Consider the following 21,241-nt stretch of genomic DNA (forward strand, 5'->3'; position numbering starts at 1 on the left):
GGCTGAGGGCTGGGGTGATCCTCACACCCTACCTACAAGTACCTGGCCGCGTGGGAGGAGGTGGCTGAATCCTGCTCTCCATCTCCTTGCTGCACCCATGCCCTGGCTCAGGCCCACAGTCCTTCTGAGGGCAACCTTTTCTGATTTGCACCAAGGCACCATATGAGAGGAATTCTGGATCTGAAGGGGTCCGATTATGTGGGGTCTTGCAGGCCAGAGTCAAGGGTTTGCACTGGAGAATTTTAAGCAAAAGAGTGACATGTTCCTATTTAAGAACTCTCTGATGAACGGAAAAATCAAAATGTGATATACATATATAATGAATTATTAGTCTTAAAAAGGAAGGGAATTCCGACACCCGCCACATCATAGATGAACCCAGAGGACATTGTGCTGCGTGAGTCAGTCCCAAGAAGACAAACACCGCCTAATCCCACTTACATGGGGTACCAGGGGCTGGGGCAGGGGGCAGGAGGGAGAATGGGGAGTTGTTTAACGGACAGACTTTCGGCTTTGCAAGAGGAGAAGAGTTCTGGAGGTAGATGGTGGTGACAGTTGCACCACAGTGAATGTTATCTTTTTTTTTTTAAAGATTTTATTTATTTATTCATGAGAGACAGAGAGAAACAGAGGGAGAAGCAGGCTCCCAAGGAGCGGGAAGCCCGATGCGGGACTCGATCCCAGGACCCCGGGATCATGACCTGAGCCGAAGGCAGACGCTTAACCATCTGAGCCACCCAGGCGCCCTGGTCTTTTTTTTTTTTTTAAGATTTTATTTATTTATTCATGAGAGACAGAGAGAGGCAGAGGGAGAAGCAGGCTCCCAAGGAGCAGGAAGCCCGATGCGGGACTCGATCCCAGGACCCCGGGACCATGACCTGAGCCGAAGGCAGACGCTTAACCGTCTGAGCCACCCAGGCGCCCTGGTCATTTTTTTTTTTTTAAGATTTTATTTATTTATTTGACAGAGAGAGACACAGCGAGAGAGGGAACACAAGCAGGGGGAGTGGGAGAGGGAGAAGCAGGCTTCCCGCCGAGCAGGGAGCCCCATGTGGGGCTCGATCCCAGGACCCCGGGATCATGACCTGAGCCGAAGGCAGACGCTTAACCATCTGAGCCACCCAGGCGCCCTGGTCATTTTTTTTTTTTTAAGATTTTATTTATTTATTTGACAGAGAGAGACACAGCGAGAGAGGGAACACAAGCAGGGGGAGTGGGAGAGGGAGAAGCAGGCTTCCCGCCGAGCAGGGAGCCCCATGTGGGGCTCGATCCCAGGACCCCGGGATCATGACCTGAGCCGAAGGCAGACGCTTAACCATCTGAGCCACCCAGGCGCCCTGGTCTTTTTTTTTTTTTTTAAGATTTTATTTATTTATTGGACAGAGAGAGACACAGCGAGAGAGGGAACACAAGCAGGGGGAGCGGGAGAGGGAGAAGCAGGCTTCCCGCCGAGCAGGGAGCCCGATGCGGGGCTCGACCCCAGGACCCCGGGACCATGACCTGAGCCGAAGGCAGACGCTTAACCATCTGAGCCAGCCAGGCGCCCCACAGTGAATGTTATTAACGCCACTCTACTGCGTACTTAAAAATGGTTAAAACGGCAAATTTTACATGTGTTTTATCACACACACTGGGAAGGCTTCCTGGAGGAGGCAGCATCTGAACGGATTGCTGAGGAATGTATGATGTTACCAGGTGAAGAAGTGGAAGGAGGACATCCAGGAGTCATTCCTTCTTTCCATTCCTCAGCGATATTTACAGTGCACTCGAATGCTGGAGAAACGGCGCTGCATGTGGACGCTGCACAGATGATCAAGGTGGTATGTACGACATGGATGGCTACTTAATCTGTGAGGCCCACTGCAGAATGAAAATGCAGAGCTCCATGCCCAGAGCGGCGCAGGACACTAGGGAGGCTGATGCAGTCGCTCACGTGAGAGGCCAAGGGAACTCAGGCCAGGCGACAGCATCAGGAGAAGTGGACAAAGCGGGACCAGCCTGAGGCAGCGCCCGCGGGACCTGCTGATGGACTGGTGCGGGGCCGATGGGCGAAGTAGGAGGGCGACGCTTCCGCGTGTGGCCCGGGCACCGCACGAATGACAGATGCATCTTCCCCGAGGCGAGGGGGCGCGAGGAAGCGTTTCCTTGCTGGGGGCCGGGAGCACAGCTCCTGCGCACCTCGTAGGTTTGCGCTGTCAGGTGCGCGACGGGGTGCGCGCGAACAAGGTCAGCCGTGTTCCCGGCGCAGGAAGGAGGCCGCGGTGGCTGGAGGTCCTGAGCGGGAGGGAGGAGGGCGCCCGGCGGCAAGTCCCGGGTCAGCCACGCCCGCAGCACTCCTGGGGGAGTCACGTCCGTTTAACGAACGGGGAGGAGGGCGACGGCTCCGGCGCGCCCGGCTTGTGTGAGCCGTCCTCAGGCGCAGAGCTCCGGCCCCTCTTAGGACCTCTTCCTGCTCTGAACACCGACTCTTCCCGTTTCCGAGATGGGGAAACTGAGGCAGCTGCCCTGTCCGATGGGGGCACGCCAGCGACGTGTGGCCGGCAGCACCTTCTCCCGCTTCACGCAGGGGGGCCGCTGAGGCCAGACGCCGGGCGCCAGGCTCACGGCGGAGGAGCCGACCCCGGGCGCGCGGGTCCCAGCGCGCGCCCACCTTGGACCCCGTCAGCGCCGCCCGAACGGAGTCGGGGACGAAACGCGCAGGAAGACACACTCGCAGGCCTGACGGGCGCGGAGCTCTGGCGCGGCCGCTCCTTCTCGCCTGCCCAGCCCGACGGCCCGCTGATTTCCCTTCCCGAGCGCCCGCCGGCGTCCAACTTCCACCTGGCTCAGGACGCCGCCGCCATGACCCCTCCTTCTCCCCGCCTCGGCCTCCCCCGTCGGCACGTCTGCGCATGCCCGCGTCCGCGTGCGAGCCAATGGGAAGCCCTGCAGGCATTCTGGGAAGTGTAGTTCAAAGCCTGGCGCGCCGAGAGGCCTTGTTTGTCTGGGCTAATAGGCCGCTGGCCGTGCTCGATGCACCTTGGAAAGTGTAGTTCAGAACCATTCGGAGATGGGCGTGAGAGAGTCGTCACGGCGAGCGGCCAATGGGAAGCGTCCTTTTGCCGCGATGCTTCCTGGGAAATGTAGTTCTAGGTGAGGCCGGTGCGGCGCGGTGGGGGGGCGGAACGGACGCCTCGGTGTCTGAGTGTTAGGGGGAGGGGGACGGATGAGTTTGGCGCAAAGCCTGCCGGGGCATGGAGTCCCGGTGAGCTTTGTGCGCGTGTGCGACGAGGTGAGGGGGCTTGGGGGGCCTCGTCTGGGAGAGTGAGGTGAGCGCGAGGGGAAGGGGGGTTGGGGGGGCCGTTGGATGCGGTTTGGGGGGGGGCTGGAGGCCAGAGGGATGGGGAGCGGGGGGAGGGGAGAAGAAGGGGGCCAAGCGAAGCGGGAGGTGGGCGAGGGGGATGGGAGAGGGAACGGGAGGGGGAGGGGCCGGGGAGGGTCGGCGGTGGGAGGGGGCTGTGGCCCCTCGGGGTGGAGGACGCGGGAGAGGGTGGAAAACGGGGGCGGGGTGTGGGGGAGGGCCGCGGAGGGGGAGGGGCCGGGAGCGGGGCGGGCCGCGGGCCGGGGGCCGGGCCCTGGGGCGCGGGGGGCCCGCGGGCGCTCGCACTCGTGCGGGGCTCTGGGCGTCGGAGGCGCAGGCTGGGCGGCGCGCTCCCCTCTCCGGGTGCAGAGCGCCCAGGTCGGGGGCTCGGGGGCTTGGTGCGCGGGACGCAGTTGGCCGGCGGGGCAAAGTGCTCCAGGCTGTGTTCGCGGGCCGAAGCTGCCCCCGAGCCGGCCTCCAGTCCCCCTCTGTGCCCGCTCTTGGGTCCCAGTCCCCTCTTCCGATGGCCGTGCGCCTGTTGGTGACTAGCGGTGCCCCCCTGCGCCTCCCCGAGTGGCAGTAAGCGCGCTCCCGCTCTGCCTGAGCGCTTGCTGGGGCCAGGTGCTGCTCTCGGCGTTTTCCTTTTTTTTTTTAAGATTTTATTTATTTGACTTGGGCGCCGGGGTGGCTCAGTCGTTAAGCGTCTGCCTTCCGCTCAGGTCATGATCCCAGGGTCCTGGGATCGAGCCCCGCATCGGGCTCCCGCTCGGCGGGAAGCCTGCTTCTCCCTCTCCCACTCCCCCTGCCTGTGTTCCCTCTCTCCCTGTGTCTCTCTCTGTCAAATAAATAAATAAAATCTTTAAAAAAAAAAGATTTTATTTATTTGACAGAGAGAGAGGGAACACAAGCAGGGGGAGCGGGAGAGGGAGAAGCTTCCCGCGGAGCAGGGAGCCCGATGCGGGGCTCGATCCCAGGACCCTGGGGTCATGACCTGCGCCACCCAGGAGCCCCTGCTCGCAGCGTCTTGCTTTGCCTCGCAACTCGCACTCACGCTGGGTCTCTTGAATCGGTAGGGTCTTCCTCCCCATTCTGCAGCCCAGGAAATGGAGAGCCCGTGTATAAAAGGTGCTATTGTACTTTGTCCGAGGACAGATAGCTGGTTGGCTGCAGAACTGGGATTTGCTCCAGAGCCCTTGTGCTTCGAGTAAATATTTGTCCAGTGGACGGGTGGCTCTCAGCCGGGGGTACGGGACAATATCTGGAAACCTGTTTGGAGTCACAGTTGGGGAGTTGGGGAGACGGCTACCGGCATGTGGTGGAAAGCCGCCAGCGATGCTGATAAGCCTTTCGCAGGGCATGGGACGGCTGCCACAACACAGAATTATCCAGCCCTGTGTATGACGAGCGCTGAGTTTGGAAACCCTGCAGTAGGCACACAAGTCTTCATTGAGCGCTTACTGTATGCTGGGCCACTTCTAATTCATATCCCTGGCAGCCCCATGTGGGGAAGGAGCTGTTATCGGTGGTGGTTTACAGGCGGACAAATTCAGCCCGCAGAGGGGCAGGCAAGTCATGGGTCCAAGGTCACACACCGGATAAATGGCAGAGCTGAAAGCGGAAGCGTGGCAGCCAGGGGCCAGAGCCCAGCCCTTCAGCGTTTTGTTAACTGAGCGCGCCATGCAGAGGTGCTGGGTGCAACCAGCGTGGGCTCTGGAGTCCCACAGCGCCAGGTTTGAGTCCTGCCTGAGTGTCCGTTTCTCCTCCTCACAGGGCTGTTGGGACGCTTGGGTGGGGCGGTGTGAGGCAGATCCCACTCCGCGGCTGTCTCCTGAGGTCTCCAGGGTGCCTGGTTGGGCTGGACAGTACTCCTTGGACATAGCAGTGTTACAGGTATTCTAGTGGAGGTGACACACGGCACTCTAGCAGCCCCTGGAGGAACTGGACCCTCAGTGGGTGATAAGGATTGGTTCACGTGGTGGAACGACCTTACTTATGGCTTAGTATGTGCTTTCTCAGGGGTGGTGACCCTGGGACCCAGAGAAGGGTCCAACTGGCCCTGCTCTGAGGAACTCACTGTGGACAGCTGGTGGCTACCCATGAGCCCCCCCCCCCCCCCCCCGAGATTGCGGGACCCTGCATCTTGATGCCTGAGGCCTGGCTCCCTCAGGTCAGATTCCAGTCCCATCCCGGAGGGATCTTTCTCACAGCAGAGTGGGCTTCTCTGCATCTTTGGAGACTCAGCTCTGGCCCAGGTCTCCTGGGAAGCCCTCCCTGCCACTCCCAGGCTTGTCAGTCCTCGAATGGAGGGATGGGTGGGCAGGTGATGTTGCAGACTGGCTGTGGAACCAGGCACACCTGGGTGTGAGTTTAGGCTCTGTTACTTATTACCTGGGTGACTTTGGGCAAGATGTCTTTACCTTCTCCATTTGCAAAATGGGGGCAATAATAATACTAATCTCATAGGACTGATCATCCCATAAATTTTCTTTGAGTGCCAGCCAGCATGCTGGGCTCTGTGTCTGTGGTCTCTTGCTCTCCTGAAGCTTAAATTCTCATGAGGGAAGACAGCACACAAATATAACACCCCGTCTTGTTAAACACTAAAAGGAAATTAGTAAAGGTGACAGGATAGTAACTGCACGGTAGGCTGTGTGGATGCTGTGTTAATCGGATGATTTGAGGAGGCTCTCCAAGTAGGGGAAATTGCATGGAAACTTCAAAGAAGAGAAGGAGCCAGCTGAGCGAAGAGGAGGGGAGGGAGAAGAGCAGGTACAAAGGCCCTGGGGTAGGACTGGCCTTGAGTCTGAGAATATAATCAAGGAGCCAGTGTGGCTGGAGGAGAGAGAGCCAGGGACAGAATGGTAAGAGACAAGAAAGGTAGGCAGATGTGAGACCTTGTGTAGCAAAGAAGCAGAGCGTTTTCAGTGGGGGAAGTGACATAATGTGATTTTTTTTTTTTTAAAGATTTTGTTTATTTATTTGACAGAGACACAGCAAGAGAGGGAACACAAGCAGGGGGAGTGGGAGAGGGAGAAGCAGACTTCCTGTGGAGCAAGGAGCCTGATGTGGGGCTCGATCCCAGGATGCTGGGATCATGACCTGAGCCGAAGGCAGCCGCTTTACCAACTGAGCCACCCAGGTGCCCCCATAATGTGATTTTTATTGAGGGGAAAAAACCCTTTCTGATGGCTGTGGGGTGATTTGCATCTAGGGCGGCAGGCTTGGGAGCAGGGAGATGATGAGGGGGTCTGTGGTGGCCGGCCCAACAACGAGATGATGTCCACGGTCAGTGGCGTAGTAGTTAAGAGCCAGGGCTTTGGACTGGGGCATCCAGGGGACCTTTCAGCCCAGCTACTCAAGGCCTGTGCCCCAGAGCCAGGGATCTTCTCTCTTGACCTCCTGTGCTCTGCTGCAAAATGCGGTTGGCCACAGAAGTCTCTCATACCAAAAGGAGAGTTGTTCAAACACAGACTTTCTCCTAAATCTCATTGGTCAGAGCCCTCGTCTACCTCCTGCCTGTGGTCGAGAGGACTGCCCTTTAGTCGTGATTGAGAGCAAGCTGCTGTAGCTAGGAGGCCCCAAACACAGTGGCTCAAGTCAGATAGAAAAACTTTTCTTTTTTTTTTTTTTTTAAAGATTTATTCATTTATTTGACAGAGACACAGCGAGAGAGGGAATACAAGCAGAGGGAATGGGAGAGGGAGAAGCAGGCTTCCCGCGGAGCAGGGAGCCCGATGCGGGGCTCGATCCCAGGACCCTGGGATCATGACCTGAGCGGAAGGCAGACGCTTAACGACTGAGCCACCCAGGCGCCCTGATAAGGTTTTTTTCTTTTTTAAAGATTTTATTTATTTGACAGGGAGAGACACAGCGAGAGAGGGAACACAAGCAGGGGGAGTGGGAGAGGGAGAAGCAGGCTTCCTGCAGAGCAGGGAACCCGATGTGGGACTCGATCCCAGGACCCCGGGACCATGACCTGAGCTGAAGGCAGATGCTTAACGACTGAGCCACCCAGGCGCCCCGAAAAACTTGTTTTCTGACAGTGCAGCGGTGTTCTGGGTGGGCTCAGTGCCGTGACCCACAGGGTCATCCAGGATCCCTTCTGTGTTGGTCTCCCACCATCCTTTAGGTCAGGGGTTGGCAAACTTTTTCTGGAAAGAGCCGGATAGTAAATATCTCTAACCACGTGGGCAGCTTTGCAGGTTATTCAGTCTCTGCTGAATCTACTCCGCTCTGCCTTCTGAGCTCAAAAGCAGCCATGGATGGTGCATGAGTAAATAGGCATGGCCATGTACCAGTAAAACTTCATTTAAAAAGAAAAAGCGGGCACCTGGGTGGCTCAGTCCGTTAAGCGTCTCCCTTTGGCTCAGGTCGTGATCCCAGGGTCCTGGGATCGAGCCCCATGTTGGGCTCCCTGCTCAGTGGGGAGGCTGCTTACCCCTCTCCCCCTTGCTCGTGCTTTTTCTCTCGCTACCTCTCTTTTTCTCCCTCTCAAATCAATAAAAAATCTTTTTTTTTAAAAAAAAAGGGCAACCGGCTGGCTCACTTGGTAGAGCATGCGACTCTTGATCTCGGGGTTGTAGGTTCAAGCCCCACATTGGGTATGGAGAATACCGAAAAATAAAATCTTAAAAAAAAAAAAAAAAAAATAGGCTGCGGGCCAGATTTGGCCCACAGGTGGCTGTTTGCTGACCCCAGTCCTAGTGGTTCTGAAGCGTTTTGAACTCAGGACTCCTTTATATTCTTAAAAATTATTGGAGATCCCGAAGCATTTTTATTTATAGTAGTTGTGTCTGTGGGTATATATCATATTAAAATGTAAGGCCAAAGAAATTTCAGAGTATTTATTAATGCATTTAGAAATAGAAGTAATCAACGTTTCACATATTGACATAAATAACATTTTTTAAATGGAAAATAACCGTGTTTTCCAAAACAAAAAATTGGAAATGTGGCGTTATTTTTCTGCGAATCTCTCCAATGCCTGTGGGCTGTAGGACTCCCAGCTGCCTCCCCCCGCTGGTTGCCGGCAGCACCGTTCCCCTGCCCCCATCCAGCAGTCAGGAGTCTCCGGACATTTCCAGCTGTCTCCTGGGGTCACGTCACCCCTGGTGGAACCACTGCCGCGTCCGGGTCCCCTCCTTCAGGAATGGGGAAGAGGAAGAGGAGGGCACACAGCTTCCTTGGGGGCGGGGGGATTAGACAGAGGAGGAAGGGGAGAGTGGATGGGGGCCAAGTCCTGCAGTCCGCTGTGGTTCCCGATCCCTGGATGTGACTGGGGGCCCAGCCGTGTGGCAGCCGCAGGAATACCACAGACCGGGGCTTGAACAACAGACGCTTATTTCTCAGTTCTGGGGCCAGAGTCCACGGTCAGCTGCAGGGCGATCCGTGTCTGGGCGGCAGTGGGCAGCCTGCTCATCTTCTCACGTGGCAGAGCACATCCGGGAGATTTCTGTTCCTCTAAGGGCACCGATCCTGTCGGATTCCGACCTCATCCTTATGGCTTCTCTCAGTCTCTTCTCCCAGTTTTATTGAGGTGTAACCAACATACAGCGTTCTGTTAAGATACGTGACAATCTGATGTGGGTACATTGTGACACGGCGAGCTCGGTCCACGTCTGTTGACTCGCATAGTCACCCTTGTTTTTTCTTTGATGAGCGCTTGTAAGCTCACTCCCCGAGCAGCTTCCAAGCAGACAGCACGGTCTCGTGAGCCCCAGTTGCCACGCTGTACGTTCGACGCCCCCCACGACTTACTCGTCTCCTAACTGAAGCTTGTAGCAGCTCAGCGGACGTTCGTGTGCTCCCACTCATCTCCCCAAGCCCGCCTCCAGATACCGTGGTGCTGGGGTTAGAGCTTCGTGTGGATTCGGGGGACCGTGAATGAGGAAGCGGTTGCAGGGCGGCTTTGGAGTAGGCGTCGTGAGCACCTGCTGCAGGGGACGCTGGGGACGCGGGGTGTGCGTGTCTTCGGGGCGAGCAGTTACGAAGACGAGGGCGCTGACGAGAGCTCAGGGCTTTCTGAGCACTTGCTGGTGCCGCGCGCTGTTCCAGCTCTCTGTGTGTTTACCCGTCACTCGAAGCTGAGGGAGGAGACCGAGCAACAGCAGGGCCCGCGGCCACCCGCAGGGAAGGGCAGAGCCAGGGTCCGAGCCTGGGCCGTCCCAGGACGGGGATCCGAATCTCCCTCCCTTCGGCACCTGTTGTGTGCAGGGCCCTGGGCACAGCAGCCCACAGGCGCCTTCCTTCCCAGGCACTCCTCCCTCGGCCGTGCAAGGTAGGGGAGCATTCGACCTACAGGGGAAACGGAGGCACAGAGGGCACCGGCCCTGACCTCTGATGTGGGCACGCGTGGGGTGCACCCGGCCGGAGGCAGTGGTTTCTCGAGTCACTGAGCTGGGCTCTGACGGTGCTGAACTCCCCTCCCCACAGGCGCTGCCGTCCCTGCGGGGCCCACGACCCCCATGGAGGTCCCGTCTCCCCAGCCCGTGAAGCAGGAAGGCCCGTCGGCCGAGGGCCTGACCCTGGACTCGCCCTGGCACCGCTTTCGGCACTTCCACCTGGGCGACGCGCCGGGCCCCCGCGAGGCGCTGGGCCTGCTGCGTGCCCTGTGTCGCCAGTGGCTGCGGCCCGAGCTGCACACCAAGGAGCAGATGCTGGAGCTGCTGGTGCTGGAGCAGTTCCTGAGCGCCCTCCCCGCCGACATCCAGGCCTGGGTGTGCAGCCGGCGGCCCCGAAGCGGGGAGGACGCTGTGGCCCTGCTGGAGGAGCTCTGGGTGAGCGCAGGGTCGGCGGGGTGGGGGGCCCTGCTCGCACCCACGCCCCTCAGCTGCCCCCTCACCTGGCTGGAGACCGGCCTCCCCGCTCCCTGCCTGGCCTCTGCTCTCCCGAGGGCCGCTGGTCTCAGGACACGATCGAGCGTGGGGAGGCTGTGGGGCGGGTGTGTGCGTCAGGCTGGGAGCGCGGTGCAGAGGGGTGGTCCCCAGACGCCCTCCTGTTGAACGATTCAGAAGGACTCAGAACCATCCAAAAGCCGTCTTGCTCACAGTTGGGGTTTGTCACGGCAGAAGGACGCGGATCCGGTCCGCGGGGGGAGGAGGCGCAGGGCTCCAGCCCAGCCCCGTGCACGGAGCCTCTAGCTGTCCTCTGACGGGGGCATGTGGACGGTCCTCCTGGCCACGGAGCGTGACAGGGTGCATGCGGTATCGCCGGCCGGGCTGGCTCCTTGAGCCTTGGTGCCCAGAGTTCCTGCTGGGCTCCGCCGTGCACGCATGACCTGCCTCGCCCTCCAGCCCCCCTGGAGGCTGAGCGCATCTTGGGTGTCTGAAAGCCTCTGTTATAAACTGCACTGTTGGACTGGCCAGTGTGGCCCCAGGCCCCCACGCACACAGTCGCTCGTGTCGGGTGGATGCCCCAGGGCCTTAGAGGTCACCTCCCGGGGAGACCAAATGCTTTACTAAAGGCAGGGGCTCGCCCGCCAGGAGCCTGTGGGCCCTGCCCCCACCGTTTTTGTGGAGTGTGACAGAACCTCCCGGGGGCACAGCCGGGCCAGTCCATTCACGCGGTGCCTGTGGCCCTTTTGCCACAAGGACTGAGTGGGGCAGTGCGGACACAGACAGCCGAAAACCTTTACTCTTGGTCCGTTGTAGGAAAAGCCCGCTGACCCGCGGTTTAGAGCCGCGCTGTCCAGTGAAAATGGGACGTGAGTCCTGCCTGTAGCACGTTAGAAAGGGTGGAAGGAACATGCGGCGTTAATTTGTTGAACTCAGCGTATCCAGCCTGTTACCACCTTGGCAGGTGGCACGTGTCCCCTTTCCAGGTGCTCAGCAGCCACATGTGGCCGCGTGGTGAGAGGTGGCGGGAGCCTGGCGGGCGCGGGGGCGAGCAGTCAGAAAGATGGGAGAGTATCCACTGTGAGCGCGCGTGGTGCCCGTCAGGTGCTGGGGACGCAGCGTGGTCTTGTCAGCCCCTTCGTCGCTGAGGCCCGGCTCCTCTGATGGGCTCTCCCCCGCTTCCTGGGACCAGCCTCACCCCTCTGGGGCCTCCCCTCACGGCCACTTCTCTGGGCCATGTTCCCTGTCGCTGCCGCCGTCACACGTCCCCGCAGAGCTTGTGCTTGAAAGACAACCCAGACGAGCTCACTCGGAGTTCTGGAGGCCAGGAGTCCGACTCGGGTCTGGCTGACACCTGGGTGTGGGCAGGGCTGTGTCCCTCCTGGAGGCTCTGGGGAAGAACCCATCCCTGGGCCTCACTTGACCTCTGCTTCCAAGCTCACGTCCTCTCCTGAGCCCGACCCTCCTGATGATGCTGGGCTGCCCCTCACGTCAGTCACACCCGCAGAGTCCCAGCTCTTCTGCCACGTGAGGGCACAGAGCCACGAGCCCTGGGGCCAGGGACCGTTGTGCCTGGTGCAGAGGCAGGTGCGTGTCCGAGGACTCGGAAGAGGTGTGGGAGCACGGCGTCAGATTCTCGTGGAATCGTGGTTCCCGGTGATTCCCTGATGGCTTCCCTGGGTGCCGGGGAGTCGTTCTCTCTCTCTGGTAGGAGAGCAGCCTCGGGCTGGGAGCTGGCCAGAGCATCCCTGGGGTGATGCTGTTCTGCGGGATCGCACCGAACCGGCCGCGGCCCGTCTGATGCCGCTTCCCCGTTGCTGGTGGGACAGACAGCCGTTTAAAGCAAAGGTGTGAAGAGTGATGGTAGCCTGGGCGTCAGGCCTTTGCACTCAGACTGGCGGAGGGGCCTGGAGAGCTAGAGTGTGGCAAACGCCTCCGGGACGAGGGGGTCTCTGAGGTCTGGGTCCTCGCCTGTGTGGGGCAGAGCCTTCCCTGACGCATCGTGCGCGCGCTGCTGTCAGGCCATGGGAACACGGGGGGGCTTTGGAGATCACTGCGGCGGCGGCTCTCACTCAGGAGCTGAGTCTCCTGTTAGTAGGTGCCAGGGCCACGGCTTCAGTGTATTTATTTTTTAAGATTTTATTTATTTACTTACTTGACAGAGAGAGGGAACACAAGCAGGGGGAGCGACAGAGGGAGAAGCAGGCTCCCTGCTAACGCCCAGCGAGGGGCTCGATCCCAGGACCCTGAGATCATGACCTGAGCCACCCAGGCACTTGGCTTCAGTGTATTTTTAACTTTTTGGGGGGTGTACAGTTCTCTGCATTATCAACACATGGTGGTTAATTGTAGCGATAGTCAGGACGCAGACCTGTGCCGTCACCCCAGACCCCCGCGGGCCGTCCTCACAGGCGCCCTTGCCCCAGGGCCCCGCAGGCTGCCAGTCTGCGGTCCATCTTCTGGGGAAGCACAGAAAGGGACTCACAGTGTGTGAGCTTTGGGGGCTGGGTCTTTTGCTCAGCACCATGCCTTTGAGATTGACCCATGTGGTCACGCGTGTTGGTAGTTGGTTCCTTTTTCACGCCAAGTAGAGCCCCGTGGTGTGGACACACCAGTTTCTCTGTCCCTCCCCCGTTGAAGGATCCAGAAGTGGTCTCCAGTGTTGGGTGATTTTTTTTTTTTAAAGATTTTACTTACTCATGAGAGAGAGAAGCAGAGGGAGAAGCAGGCTCCCAAGGAGCAGGGAGCCCGACGTGGGGCTCGATCCCAGGACCCCGGGACCGTGACCTGAGCCGAAGGCAGACGCTTAACCATCTGAGCCACCCAGGCGCCCAAGTGTTGAGTGATTTTGAATGCAGCTGCTTTAAAGACCTGGGTGTGCATTTCTGCGCGAACACGAGTTTTCATTTAGCCAGAGTGGATCGCCGGGAGTGCGAGGCCTGGCTTTCATGGCAGGCGTGTTTGATTTTAGAAGAAACCGCCGAACTGCTTCCCGAGGTGGCTGTGGCATTTGGCATTGCCACGGGCAGCATGTGAGCCTCCACGGTTCTAAGGGCTCTTCTTGGCTGCTGCGATTCCAGGGGGCCGAGAGAAACCCCTACCTGGCCGAGTCAGCCTGGTGGAAATCATTACTTGTGGTTCGTCTAGCAGTGACTAGAACATAGGCCGTCGAGCGCAGGGGCTTTGTCTGTCTTGTTCGCTGCTGTGTCCCTGGCGCTTTGAGTAGTGCCTGGTACCTAGTAGGTGCTCAACAAGGGGCTTGCCAGGGAGCGGTGAGTAACCCCCAGGCCTCCTCTGTTGGATGCAGGCGGGCAGTGCGAAGTTTCCTGTCAGGTTTGGAGGGAGAGCCTGGTCTGTTCTGCAGGTTAGGGGAGACGGCGGAGGGGGGACCGAATTGGCCACGGTCAGTCACCTGCATCCGGCCCCAGGCACACAATAGCCAGGGGGCCGGGTGTCTGCCAGCCCAGGAAACCCAAAGGAAAGCGGGTGGGCGGTCAGGAGCTGGGAGGCTGGGAGAGCCCGGGCGGCAGTCAGCACAACAGGAAACGCCCGCCGGCCTGAGCCTCCGGACGGTCAGCGCTCAGGGAATCCTGGGGCGGCAGAGGCAGCCAGCAGCACAGGAAGAGAGCACGGGGCAGCCAGCAGAGGTGAGAGCCAAAGCCGATGGCACTGGCAGGGCCAGCGTGCAGGAAGGCGAGGGCAGCAGCGAGCCCGGGGCGGTGAAGGTGGCGGCGTGGTCGTGGCTCAGGGTGGCCCGCAGGGCTTGCTCAGCTGATGAGGCTGAGTGGTCGGCTAGACTCTGGCTAGACTCTGAATCTTCGGGGGAAAGACGTCCCGCCTCCTCACCGTGGCCTGCGGACCGTGGTCGGGCCTCCTGCCTTCACTCCCCGCCCCCTCACCTGGTAGAGCTGGAATAAATACATGAACGAGTTCAGGGTGGGAAGTTCGGACTTGAACCCAGATGGGCAGTGCTGGCGGCCAGGCGGCTCCATGTGCGGCGCCTGGGGGTTCCTCCGAGGACACCTTGCTTTGATACCACCTGCAAGTTCGGGGTTCCCAGGACCAGCCTGGGTTTGGTAATCCATGAGAAGGATTCAGGACCTGATGAGAGCTGGAGTGCTCACAGTTCCGATTTGTTTCAGTGAAGGGACGCAGAGCATAGTCCGCGAGGGGAGAGGCACCCGGGGCAGGTCCAGGAGCACGGCTCTCCTGGGGGCGCGTGGGGACAGCACCAGGTCGTGCTGACCATGCTGAGGAGGGAGGCTCTCGAGCCCGGTGTCCAGGCTTCTTATTGGAGGTCAGCTCTATAGTCTGACTCTAGTCTCCAGCCCCTCTGGAGGCTAAGAGCCCCCCGTAAATCCCGTTGTTAACCTGGCCTGCCTGTCTCCACCCAGCCCTGAGGGGTCAGTACTGCATACTGAAACTCTGTCTCCCAGATGGCAGTGTGCGTCCCAGAGAAGTCAAGCACCTTGCCCAAGGTCACAGGGTTAGTTAGGGGGCAGTGGGAGGAATAGAACCCACAGGCCCTGGCTCTAGATCCTGCTTCTAAGCCCTGCTGTACGCCAGATACCGAGCCCCCAGTGCCTCACCCAGGACCCCAGCCTCATCCCCATGGCCACTCTGCCTGGGTATCTTCTTGTGGCTGGGGCTTGGTCTCTGCACAGTCTAGCATCCCATGTCTGGGACCCCAAACCAGAGAGCCCCAGGCCATCCAGAGGATGTGTGTGCCCTAGAATCGCTAGGAGAACCTGCTGGCGGTGTGGCTTCCTGGGCTCTGCTCGCGGGTGGGCTGATGGAGCTGCCGCAGAGGCCCACGGTGGCAGGCGCCTGGCACGTGTCCTGCTCCTGGCCTGCTGCAGTGGGGGCAGATGTCACATGTGGGTCGCAGGAGCCCCACCGAGGGCCGCGGAGCTGGGGAGTTCCCTCTGCTGTGCCCTCGGCATCTGCCAGTCTGGGTCAGGACTCGGGGTGAGATCAAGTGCCGCCTCAGCCCCTCTGCCCTGACCCCAGGGTGGGAGGTAACTTGCTCGGGGTCCCACAGGCCGGCCTGTGGCTGGAGGCACCTGGGGACCTGGTCGGCCTTAGGCCGAACCCTGACTCCACACCTCGGTACCCCCTTATCTTGACCCCCTTCTTCACCAGAGCAAAGGCAGACGGCTTGACCCTTTTCCCCATCCATCATTCACTCGCTTGGCGTCCCTTGAGGACTGTCGGAAGAGGCACCAGGAAGTGGAGCCCCGTCCTCTTCCACGGTGGTGGGAATGTGATGCGGGGCAGTCGCGGTGGGAGACGTCTGGCAGTTCCTGTGAGGGTTAAACACCTGCTACCCTGTGAGCCAGCACTTCACTGCTGGGTGTACGTGCACACGAAACTTGTCCCTGATGTGAGGTGGACGGCAGCAGGGCAGCAGTCTCCGTAATAGGCAGAAAATGGAAACGACCCGTGTGCCCACTGGAATAGATGCACAGAATGTGGTCCAGCCTCACAAGGGAACATTATTCAGCCACGCAAGGGACTGAAGCACTGACGCCTGCTAGAGTGACCATCAAAGGCATGGCGTGGAAAGGGGGAAGGAGCCAGTCCGAAGGGACCGTAGATTGCAAGATTCCACTAATGCAACACCCAGAACAGGCACACCCACAGACACAGAGAGAAGCCTGGGGTTCCCGGGGGTTGGGGCAGGGAAGGGGAGTAGCTGCTGCTGGGGTTGAGATTTAGTTTGCAGGTGATGAGAATACCCTAAAACTGGGGATGGTTGCACAACTCTGAATACGCTGAAAGCCACGGAATTGTATTTTCAGTGGGTGAATTCTGCAGTAGGTGAATGATGTCTCACAACAGCTGTTATTAGAAGGATTGGCACCAGGGATACCACAGAAGGAAGGCAGGCCAGGCCCTGCCCTCCTGGAACCCACAATCTGTAGGAGGAGATGGGCAAGCACAGGCATAAAAATGCAGCGTGACAGTTAAGGTGACTCTGTCAGGGAGGTCTACCGAACATTTCAGGAACAAGTGACATCAACTCCACACAAACTTCAAACATTGAAGAAGGTACACTTCCCAACTCCTTCTGTGGGCAAAAGCAAAGATACTACAAGAAAGAAAACTGTAGGTCAGTATCCTTAATCTCTAAATAATTATGTTGCATGGGAGAACCGCCCCCCCCAAACAAGAATACCTGTTTACTCTGGTTCTACGTAAAGTTTCTAGAATATGAAAACAGCTCTGTAGTGATGGGAAATGCATCAGCATTTGCTGATTTGTAATTTGGGGATTCAGAGAGATCACAAACATGCACAAGGAGACTTAGGGGCTGTTAGATATGTTTGCCATCTCGGCTGTGATGGTAGTTTTAAGAGTGTGTACATGTTGAAACTCACTGGATCGTATGCTTTAAATACATGCATTTATAATGTACATCCACTGTAACCTCAATAAAGCTGTTGAGTGCGGCGTGATAGGTAGCAGGATAGGGGCTGTTCTTAAATCACACAGGGTCATAAACCTGTGTGTGGTGGCAGGGATGGGGGCTCAGTCAAGTCTTGAAGGGCGTCGGAGGTAGACAGGGAAAGGGATGGGAGAAGGAGCTCTAGGCAGAGGGAACAGAATATGCTGAAGCTTGGAGGTTTGAGAGAACCTGGCATGCGCAGGGCATCATTAACTTTCTACTATGGACTTCCAGGAAAGGACCTGGCCAGAGGTGGGGTTGGAGGAGGAGGTGGGGCCGGGGCCCGTGGGCCACAGCGGAAGCAAGCAGCAGGTCGTCACCCGTAGCACCATAACAGCCTGAGCTGCACGAGTGGTGGTCAGGAATCAGTTTACAGTCTGCTAGAGCAAAAAGGTGACCATGCAAAATATTCCTCCTGCCACCACCAGACAACGTGGGCATTCACAAATTCCAAATAATGCACGTTTGAGAAAGGCTCTGGAAGCTTCCTGCAGAGTCTTCTTGCTAGTTGATAGAATTTTAGGCATCACTGACTTCCATCCTAACTGTTGCATTTGATAGAAGTAAAGTACGAGAAGGGGGTTGGATGTGTGGAACTCAGGAGTCAGCTCTCCTTCATTGGCACTAGGATTCTGATCTGTTCCTTGGGGACAAGGGCTTAAGAAACAATGACAATAGCATAAAGACACCTAAAATAGTCTGAAACATTTTCAGTAACCTTCGGTGTTCTGGCTGGCACCATCCTGCTCACAAGTGGTCTACTGTTTGAGCTGGGAAAAGTTCCATTCCTTTATTTTTTTCCTGAGTTAAAGGTAGCTTATGTGTTTTTCTTGTGTATTTTGTCAAGGAGTTTGCACTTTATCCAGAGGGCAGTAATTACGAAGCTAAGATAGGATTTAAAGCAAGTGTATCAGTTGTCTGTTGCTACAGAACAAATCACCCCAAACTTAAAGGCTTGCAACCACAAACATTTGTTGTCTCACACAGTTTCCGTGGGTCAGAAATTTGGGGCAGATCTGACTCAGGGTCTCATGAGGGGGTCAACTGGGGGCTGGAGGGTCTGCTCTCCAGACGAGTCCCTCACATGGTGACCAGCAGGAGGCCTGGTAGGAGAACTTGATGACTGCCTCAACGTAGTGGGGGTTGCCGGGGAGAAAAATTAGAGGCTATCGCTGTGGTTTCTCATTTCTGAGTGTGGGATCTCTCATTTCAGGGACCAGCAGTGAGGGCACCTCAGGATGTGACAGAAGGCTCCGGGGTGACCGTTGGAAAGGATGATGTTGGGATGATGCCCTTAGGTGAGTAGCTCACCCCCTCACCCACATGATGCTCCTCTCCCACCCTGAGGGGTCCCCCTTCTGCTCATCCTTCATTTGCTCAGTGAACATTCCTGGTGTCCCTGCCATGTGCCTGGCCCTGAGCTAGGCCCCAGGGCTGGAGATGGATCAGACGTGCCCCCACGGAGGGCACAGCGAGGTCAGACAGGATAGCCGGCGCCCGGCCATGCATACCAGCTGCTGGTGTGTGCCAGGCACCATCCTGCCAGCTCTCCTGCAGCCTGTGTTGCCACGTGGGGATGTGGCCCCAGTACATCAACAGTTTTTTCTCAAGAAAAGACAAAGTTTGGATTTTTATGAAACTGCCTGATTTTCAAATGTTTTTTACATTTTTAAACACACTGCTCTGTACCAAGCCAACACCACCGTTGGTTGACCCACTGGTACACTCAGCTCTCTGGAAGCCTGTGTCTAACAGAGTAGAAACCCAAGGTCCAGAGAGCTCAAGCAGCTTGCCTAAGGCCACACAGCAAGTCAAGGCCGGAGCCAGGGTGAGGACGGTGGCTTCTGCCCCTGATAGCAGGTGTCTCTGCACCCAGGAAAGGCCAGGACACCAAGGCTTGGGACCTGGTGGCTGGCATGGAGGGAATGTGTGGGTGGGGGCAGGGGGTTCACACTTTTTTTGTTGCATTGGGATTGTTTTTGTAAATTGAATCATGAGCCGGAGCTTATCTCCCTGGAACTCCATAGAGCAGTTTAAAAACCTGGAGAAAGGAAATGTGAGGTTCTTTGCCCACCTGACTTACCCACCCAATCATTTGTCTACCCAAAACCCACTCAGATGTCACCCACCCCCTTCACACATCGTGCAGTCAACCCACCTACTGTTCACCCATCAGCCCGCCTCCCTGCTCATTCATACATCTGTCTCCCCACTGTCCCCTCTCCTCCATCCACCCCCCACCCCCCATCTATCCACCTACTGTCCACCTACCCATCTATCCATCATCTATTTTTTTTTAAACCAGGAATTTTATTTTTTAAGATTTTATTTATTTATTAGCAGGCGAAGGGGCAGAGGGAGAAGCAGATTCCCCAATGAGCAGGTAGCCCGACACAGGGTTCAGTCCTAGGATCTGAGATCATGACCCCAGAGGAAGGCAGATGCTTAACTCACTGAGCCACCCAGGCGCCCCATCGTCCATCTGTTATTAACCACCAGTCCATCCATCCCTCGGTCCTCCACCCCTCCGTCTGTACCCATCTCCTCCTCCATCCACCTCCTCCATCCACCTACCTACTGAGCCGCCTTCCTCCATCAAGCTGCTCATGGATACGCCACTCATCTTCATCCTCCATTCACCCATCCTCCCTCACACCCATGCATCCAGGCGTGCATCCGTTTATTAGGCACTGCCTGCAGTGTGTACCGAGCGCTGTGCCGGGTCCTGGGGACACAGGGATGCGTAAGAAGCCTGCAGTCAGCCCGCCCCCTGCCCCCATGGTTTCCTGGCATTAAGCTTTGCTCCCGCCCCCTGCGCCCTGCACCGCCGGCCGCCGTGTGCAGAGCCCCCTGCCCTCACTCTGTGCCTTTGCCTGGCAGGAGATGCGGCCCCCGGGGCTGAGGTGCTGGCGACGGGGGACGCCCAGGCCACGCGCCCCTACAAGCAGGAGCCGGGCAGCCCTCCCCCGGCCCCCGCGGCGCCGCCTGCGCCCGGCCTGCCCGCCTTCCTGGCGGCGGCGGCCCCGGGCACCACCTCCTGCCCCGAGTGCGGCAAGGCGGCCCTGAAGCCCGCGCACCTGCTGCGCCCCCGGCAGAGCCACGCGGGCGAGAAGCCGCACGCCTGCCCCGAGTGCGGCAAGGCCTTCCGGCGCAAGGAGCACCTGCGGCGCCACCGCGGCACGCACCCCGGCGGCCCCGGGCCGGCGCTGCGCCCGCTGCCCGCGCGCGAGAAGCCGCACGCCTGCTGCGAGTGCGGCAAGACCTTCTACTGGCGCGAGCACCTGGTGCGCCACCGCAAGACGCACTCGGGGGCGCGGCCGTTCGCCTGCTGGCAGTGCGGCAAGGGCTTCGGGCGCCGCGAGCACGTGCTGCGCCACCAGCGCATCCACGGCCGGGCTGCGGGCGGCGCGGGCGCGGCGGCGGGGCCCGGCGGCGGGGGCGCCTTCCCGGCCTGGCCGCTGGGGTAGCCGCCGCCGCGCCCGCGCCGCCCGGCCCGCCCGGCCCGCCCGGCCCGCGGCCCTCCTCCTCCAGCGCCGGCTCCTGAGTCGGAACCCTGCTGTTTCCTCTGCCCTTTCCGTCCGGGCCACGCTTCCCTCTTCGGTTCTCACGGCTCCCGGGCCTTCCCACTCCGAGCAGGTGCGTCCACGAGCCGCGCCCCCCTTCCCTGTCCACCTGCCGGAGGCCCCGGACGCAGCGAGGCGGGCCTGGTGCCCAGGAGCGGAGCGCAGGGCAGGGGCGCCAGGCGGGCCCTGGATCCAGAGGAGGCTGAAGGAAGGAGACAGGAGCTTGTCCCTAGGAGACCCCTCCCCAGCGGAGGAGAGGGAGCGGAGGGGTGATGGTCGTGACAGGATGGACCGGGCCCTGCTAGTGGGCTCCTTGGTCTCGCCCCTCTCTGCGGCCGGGAAGGCGCGTGATGGACAGAGATGCCTGCTCCTGGGAAGCACTGTGGAGACTACAGTTCACCAGCATCTGGAGAGTAATAAAGTTGTTGATGAGAGGTGCCGACCGGAGTCCCAGGTTCTGTGTAGCGGCCCCCCGCGGACTCCCCATGGCATGGGGGGCCCTGGGCACCAGTTCCTGGCCCTTGAGCCTGGAGAGGAGGTGGTGGGAGATGGGTTTCATCCAGCCCACCTGGGGGTCCAGCGGCAGGTGTCTCCACTGCTGTCTTTAGAGGCCAGAACGAGGCTCGAGGGAGGCACTGGCTTAGTGCCAGACCGACCAGGGTTCTAATCTCAGCCTGTGGCTTCCTGGCGCACGAGTCTACATCTGTAAACAGCAGTGGTCCCCACGCCCATTGCTAGAGCCTTCGTTGGAGGAGGCCCCCAAATACCAGTATCAGTAAGTCTTGGGGAACCCATTTTGCCAAGAGAAGAATCCGATCTCTTGGTGAGGATGGGGTATGAGCTTGCGGGCCGTGGGTCTGGGACCCCGTCAGAGGGGGAGGGATGGGGGTGGCTCACGGTGGAGTGCAGACCCTGGCCTGCCTCCTCAGCTCCCCCGCCCCCCGCCTTGTGCTCGGTTCAGCACAGTCCTGGGGTTCAAACCCTGGTGTTTTCTCTTGAAGATGCCGTTGCGCCTGACCGGCCTAGGCCCCGGCCGCAAGGGAGTCTGGGAGGGTGA

At 58.9% G+C, this 21,241-nt stretch overlaps 2 protein-coding genes across 7 annotated transcripts in view; both read left to right on the top strand.

Annotated features, from left to right (window-relative positions):
- Window positions 1-1,839: 1,839 nt before the first annotated feature.
- On the top strand, window positions 1,840-20,401 carry ZNF444 (zinc finger protein 444). 3 transcript variants are annotated; one of them, XM_064580559.1, is made up of 4 exons: window positions 1,840-3,132; window positions 9,773-10,116; window positions 17,835-17,919; window positions 19,502-20,401. In XM_064580559.1, exons 1-4 carry the CDS (start codon window positions 3,084-3,086, stop codon window positions 20,086-20,088), a joined length of 1,065 nt encoding a protein of 354 aa, XP_064436629.1. In that variant the 5' UTR covers window positions 1,840-3,083; the 3' UTR covers window positions 20,089-20,401. The 3 variants fall into 3 exon arrangements, with proteins under 3 accessions (XP_064436629.1, XP_045748453.1, XP_045748452.1); XM_045892497.3 differs by lacking the exon at window positions 1,840-3,132 and adding an exon at window positions 3,150-3,271; XM_045892496.3 differs by lacking the exon at window positions 1,840-3,132 and adding an exon at window positions 3,171-3,308.
- Window positions 3,266-21,241, top strand: part of GALP (galanin like peptide) — a 40,213-nt gene continuing 22,237 nt past the window's right edge. For 3 of the 4 annotated variants that reach the window (XR_010408032.1, XM_064580587.1, XM_045890486.3), the window contains exons 1-2: window positions 3,266-3,308; window positions 17,835-17,919. The gene's annotated coding sequence lies outside the window, so the exon portion shown is untranslated. Of the gene's footprint in view, window positions 3,309-13,787; window positions 13,821-17,834; window positions 17,920-21,241 lie in introns of those variants that run through there. The other variant, XM_064580588.1, reaches the window with a different exon arrangement.

This window comes from Mirounga angustirostris, unplaced genomic scaffold (assembly GCF_029215605.1).
Source record: "Mirounga angustirostris isolate CCGP_5_RB_7025 unplaced genomic scaffold, mMirAng1.0.hap1 SCAF_16, whole genome shotgun sequence".
Taxonomy (NCBI): domain Eukaryota; kingdom Metazoa; phylum Chordata; class Mammalia; order Carnivora; family Phocidae; genus Mirounga; species Mirounga angustirostris.

Excerpts from the sequence above, each read along its gene's own strand:
- ZNF444 (XM_064580559.1), top strand. The coding sequence starts at position 3,084 with ATGGGAAGCGTCCTTTTGCCGCGATGCTTCCTGGGAAATGTAGTTCTA. Across the intron at positions 3,133-9,772 it reads CCTGGGAAATGTAGTTCTAG|GCGCTGCCGTCCCTGCGGGG; the intron begins GTGAGGCCGGTG and ends CCCTCCCCACAG. Across the intron at positions 17,920-19,501 it reads TGTTGGGATGATGCCCTTAG|GAGATGCGGCCCCCGGGGCT; the intron begins GTGAGTAGCTCA and ends TTTGCCTGGCAG.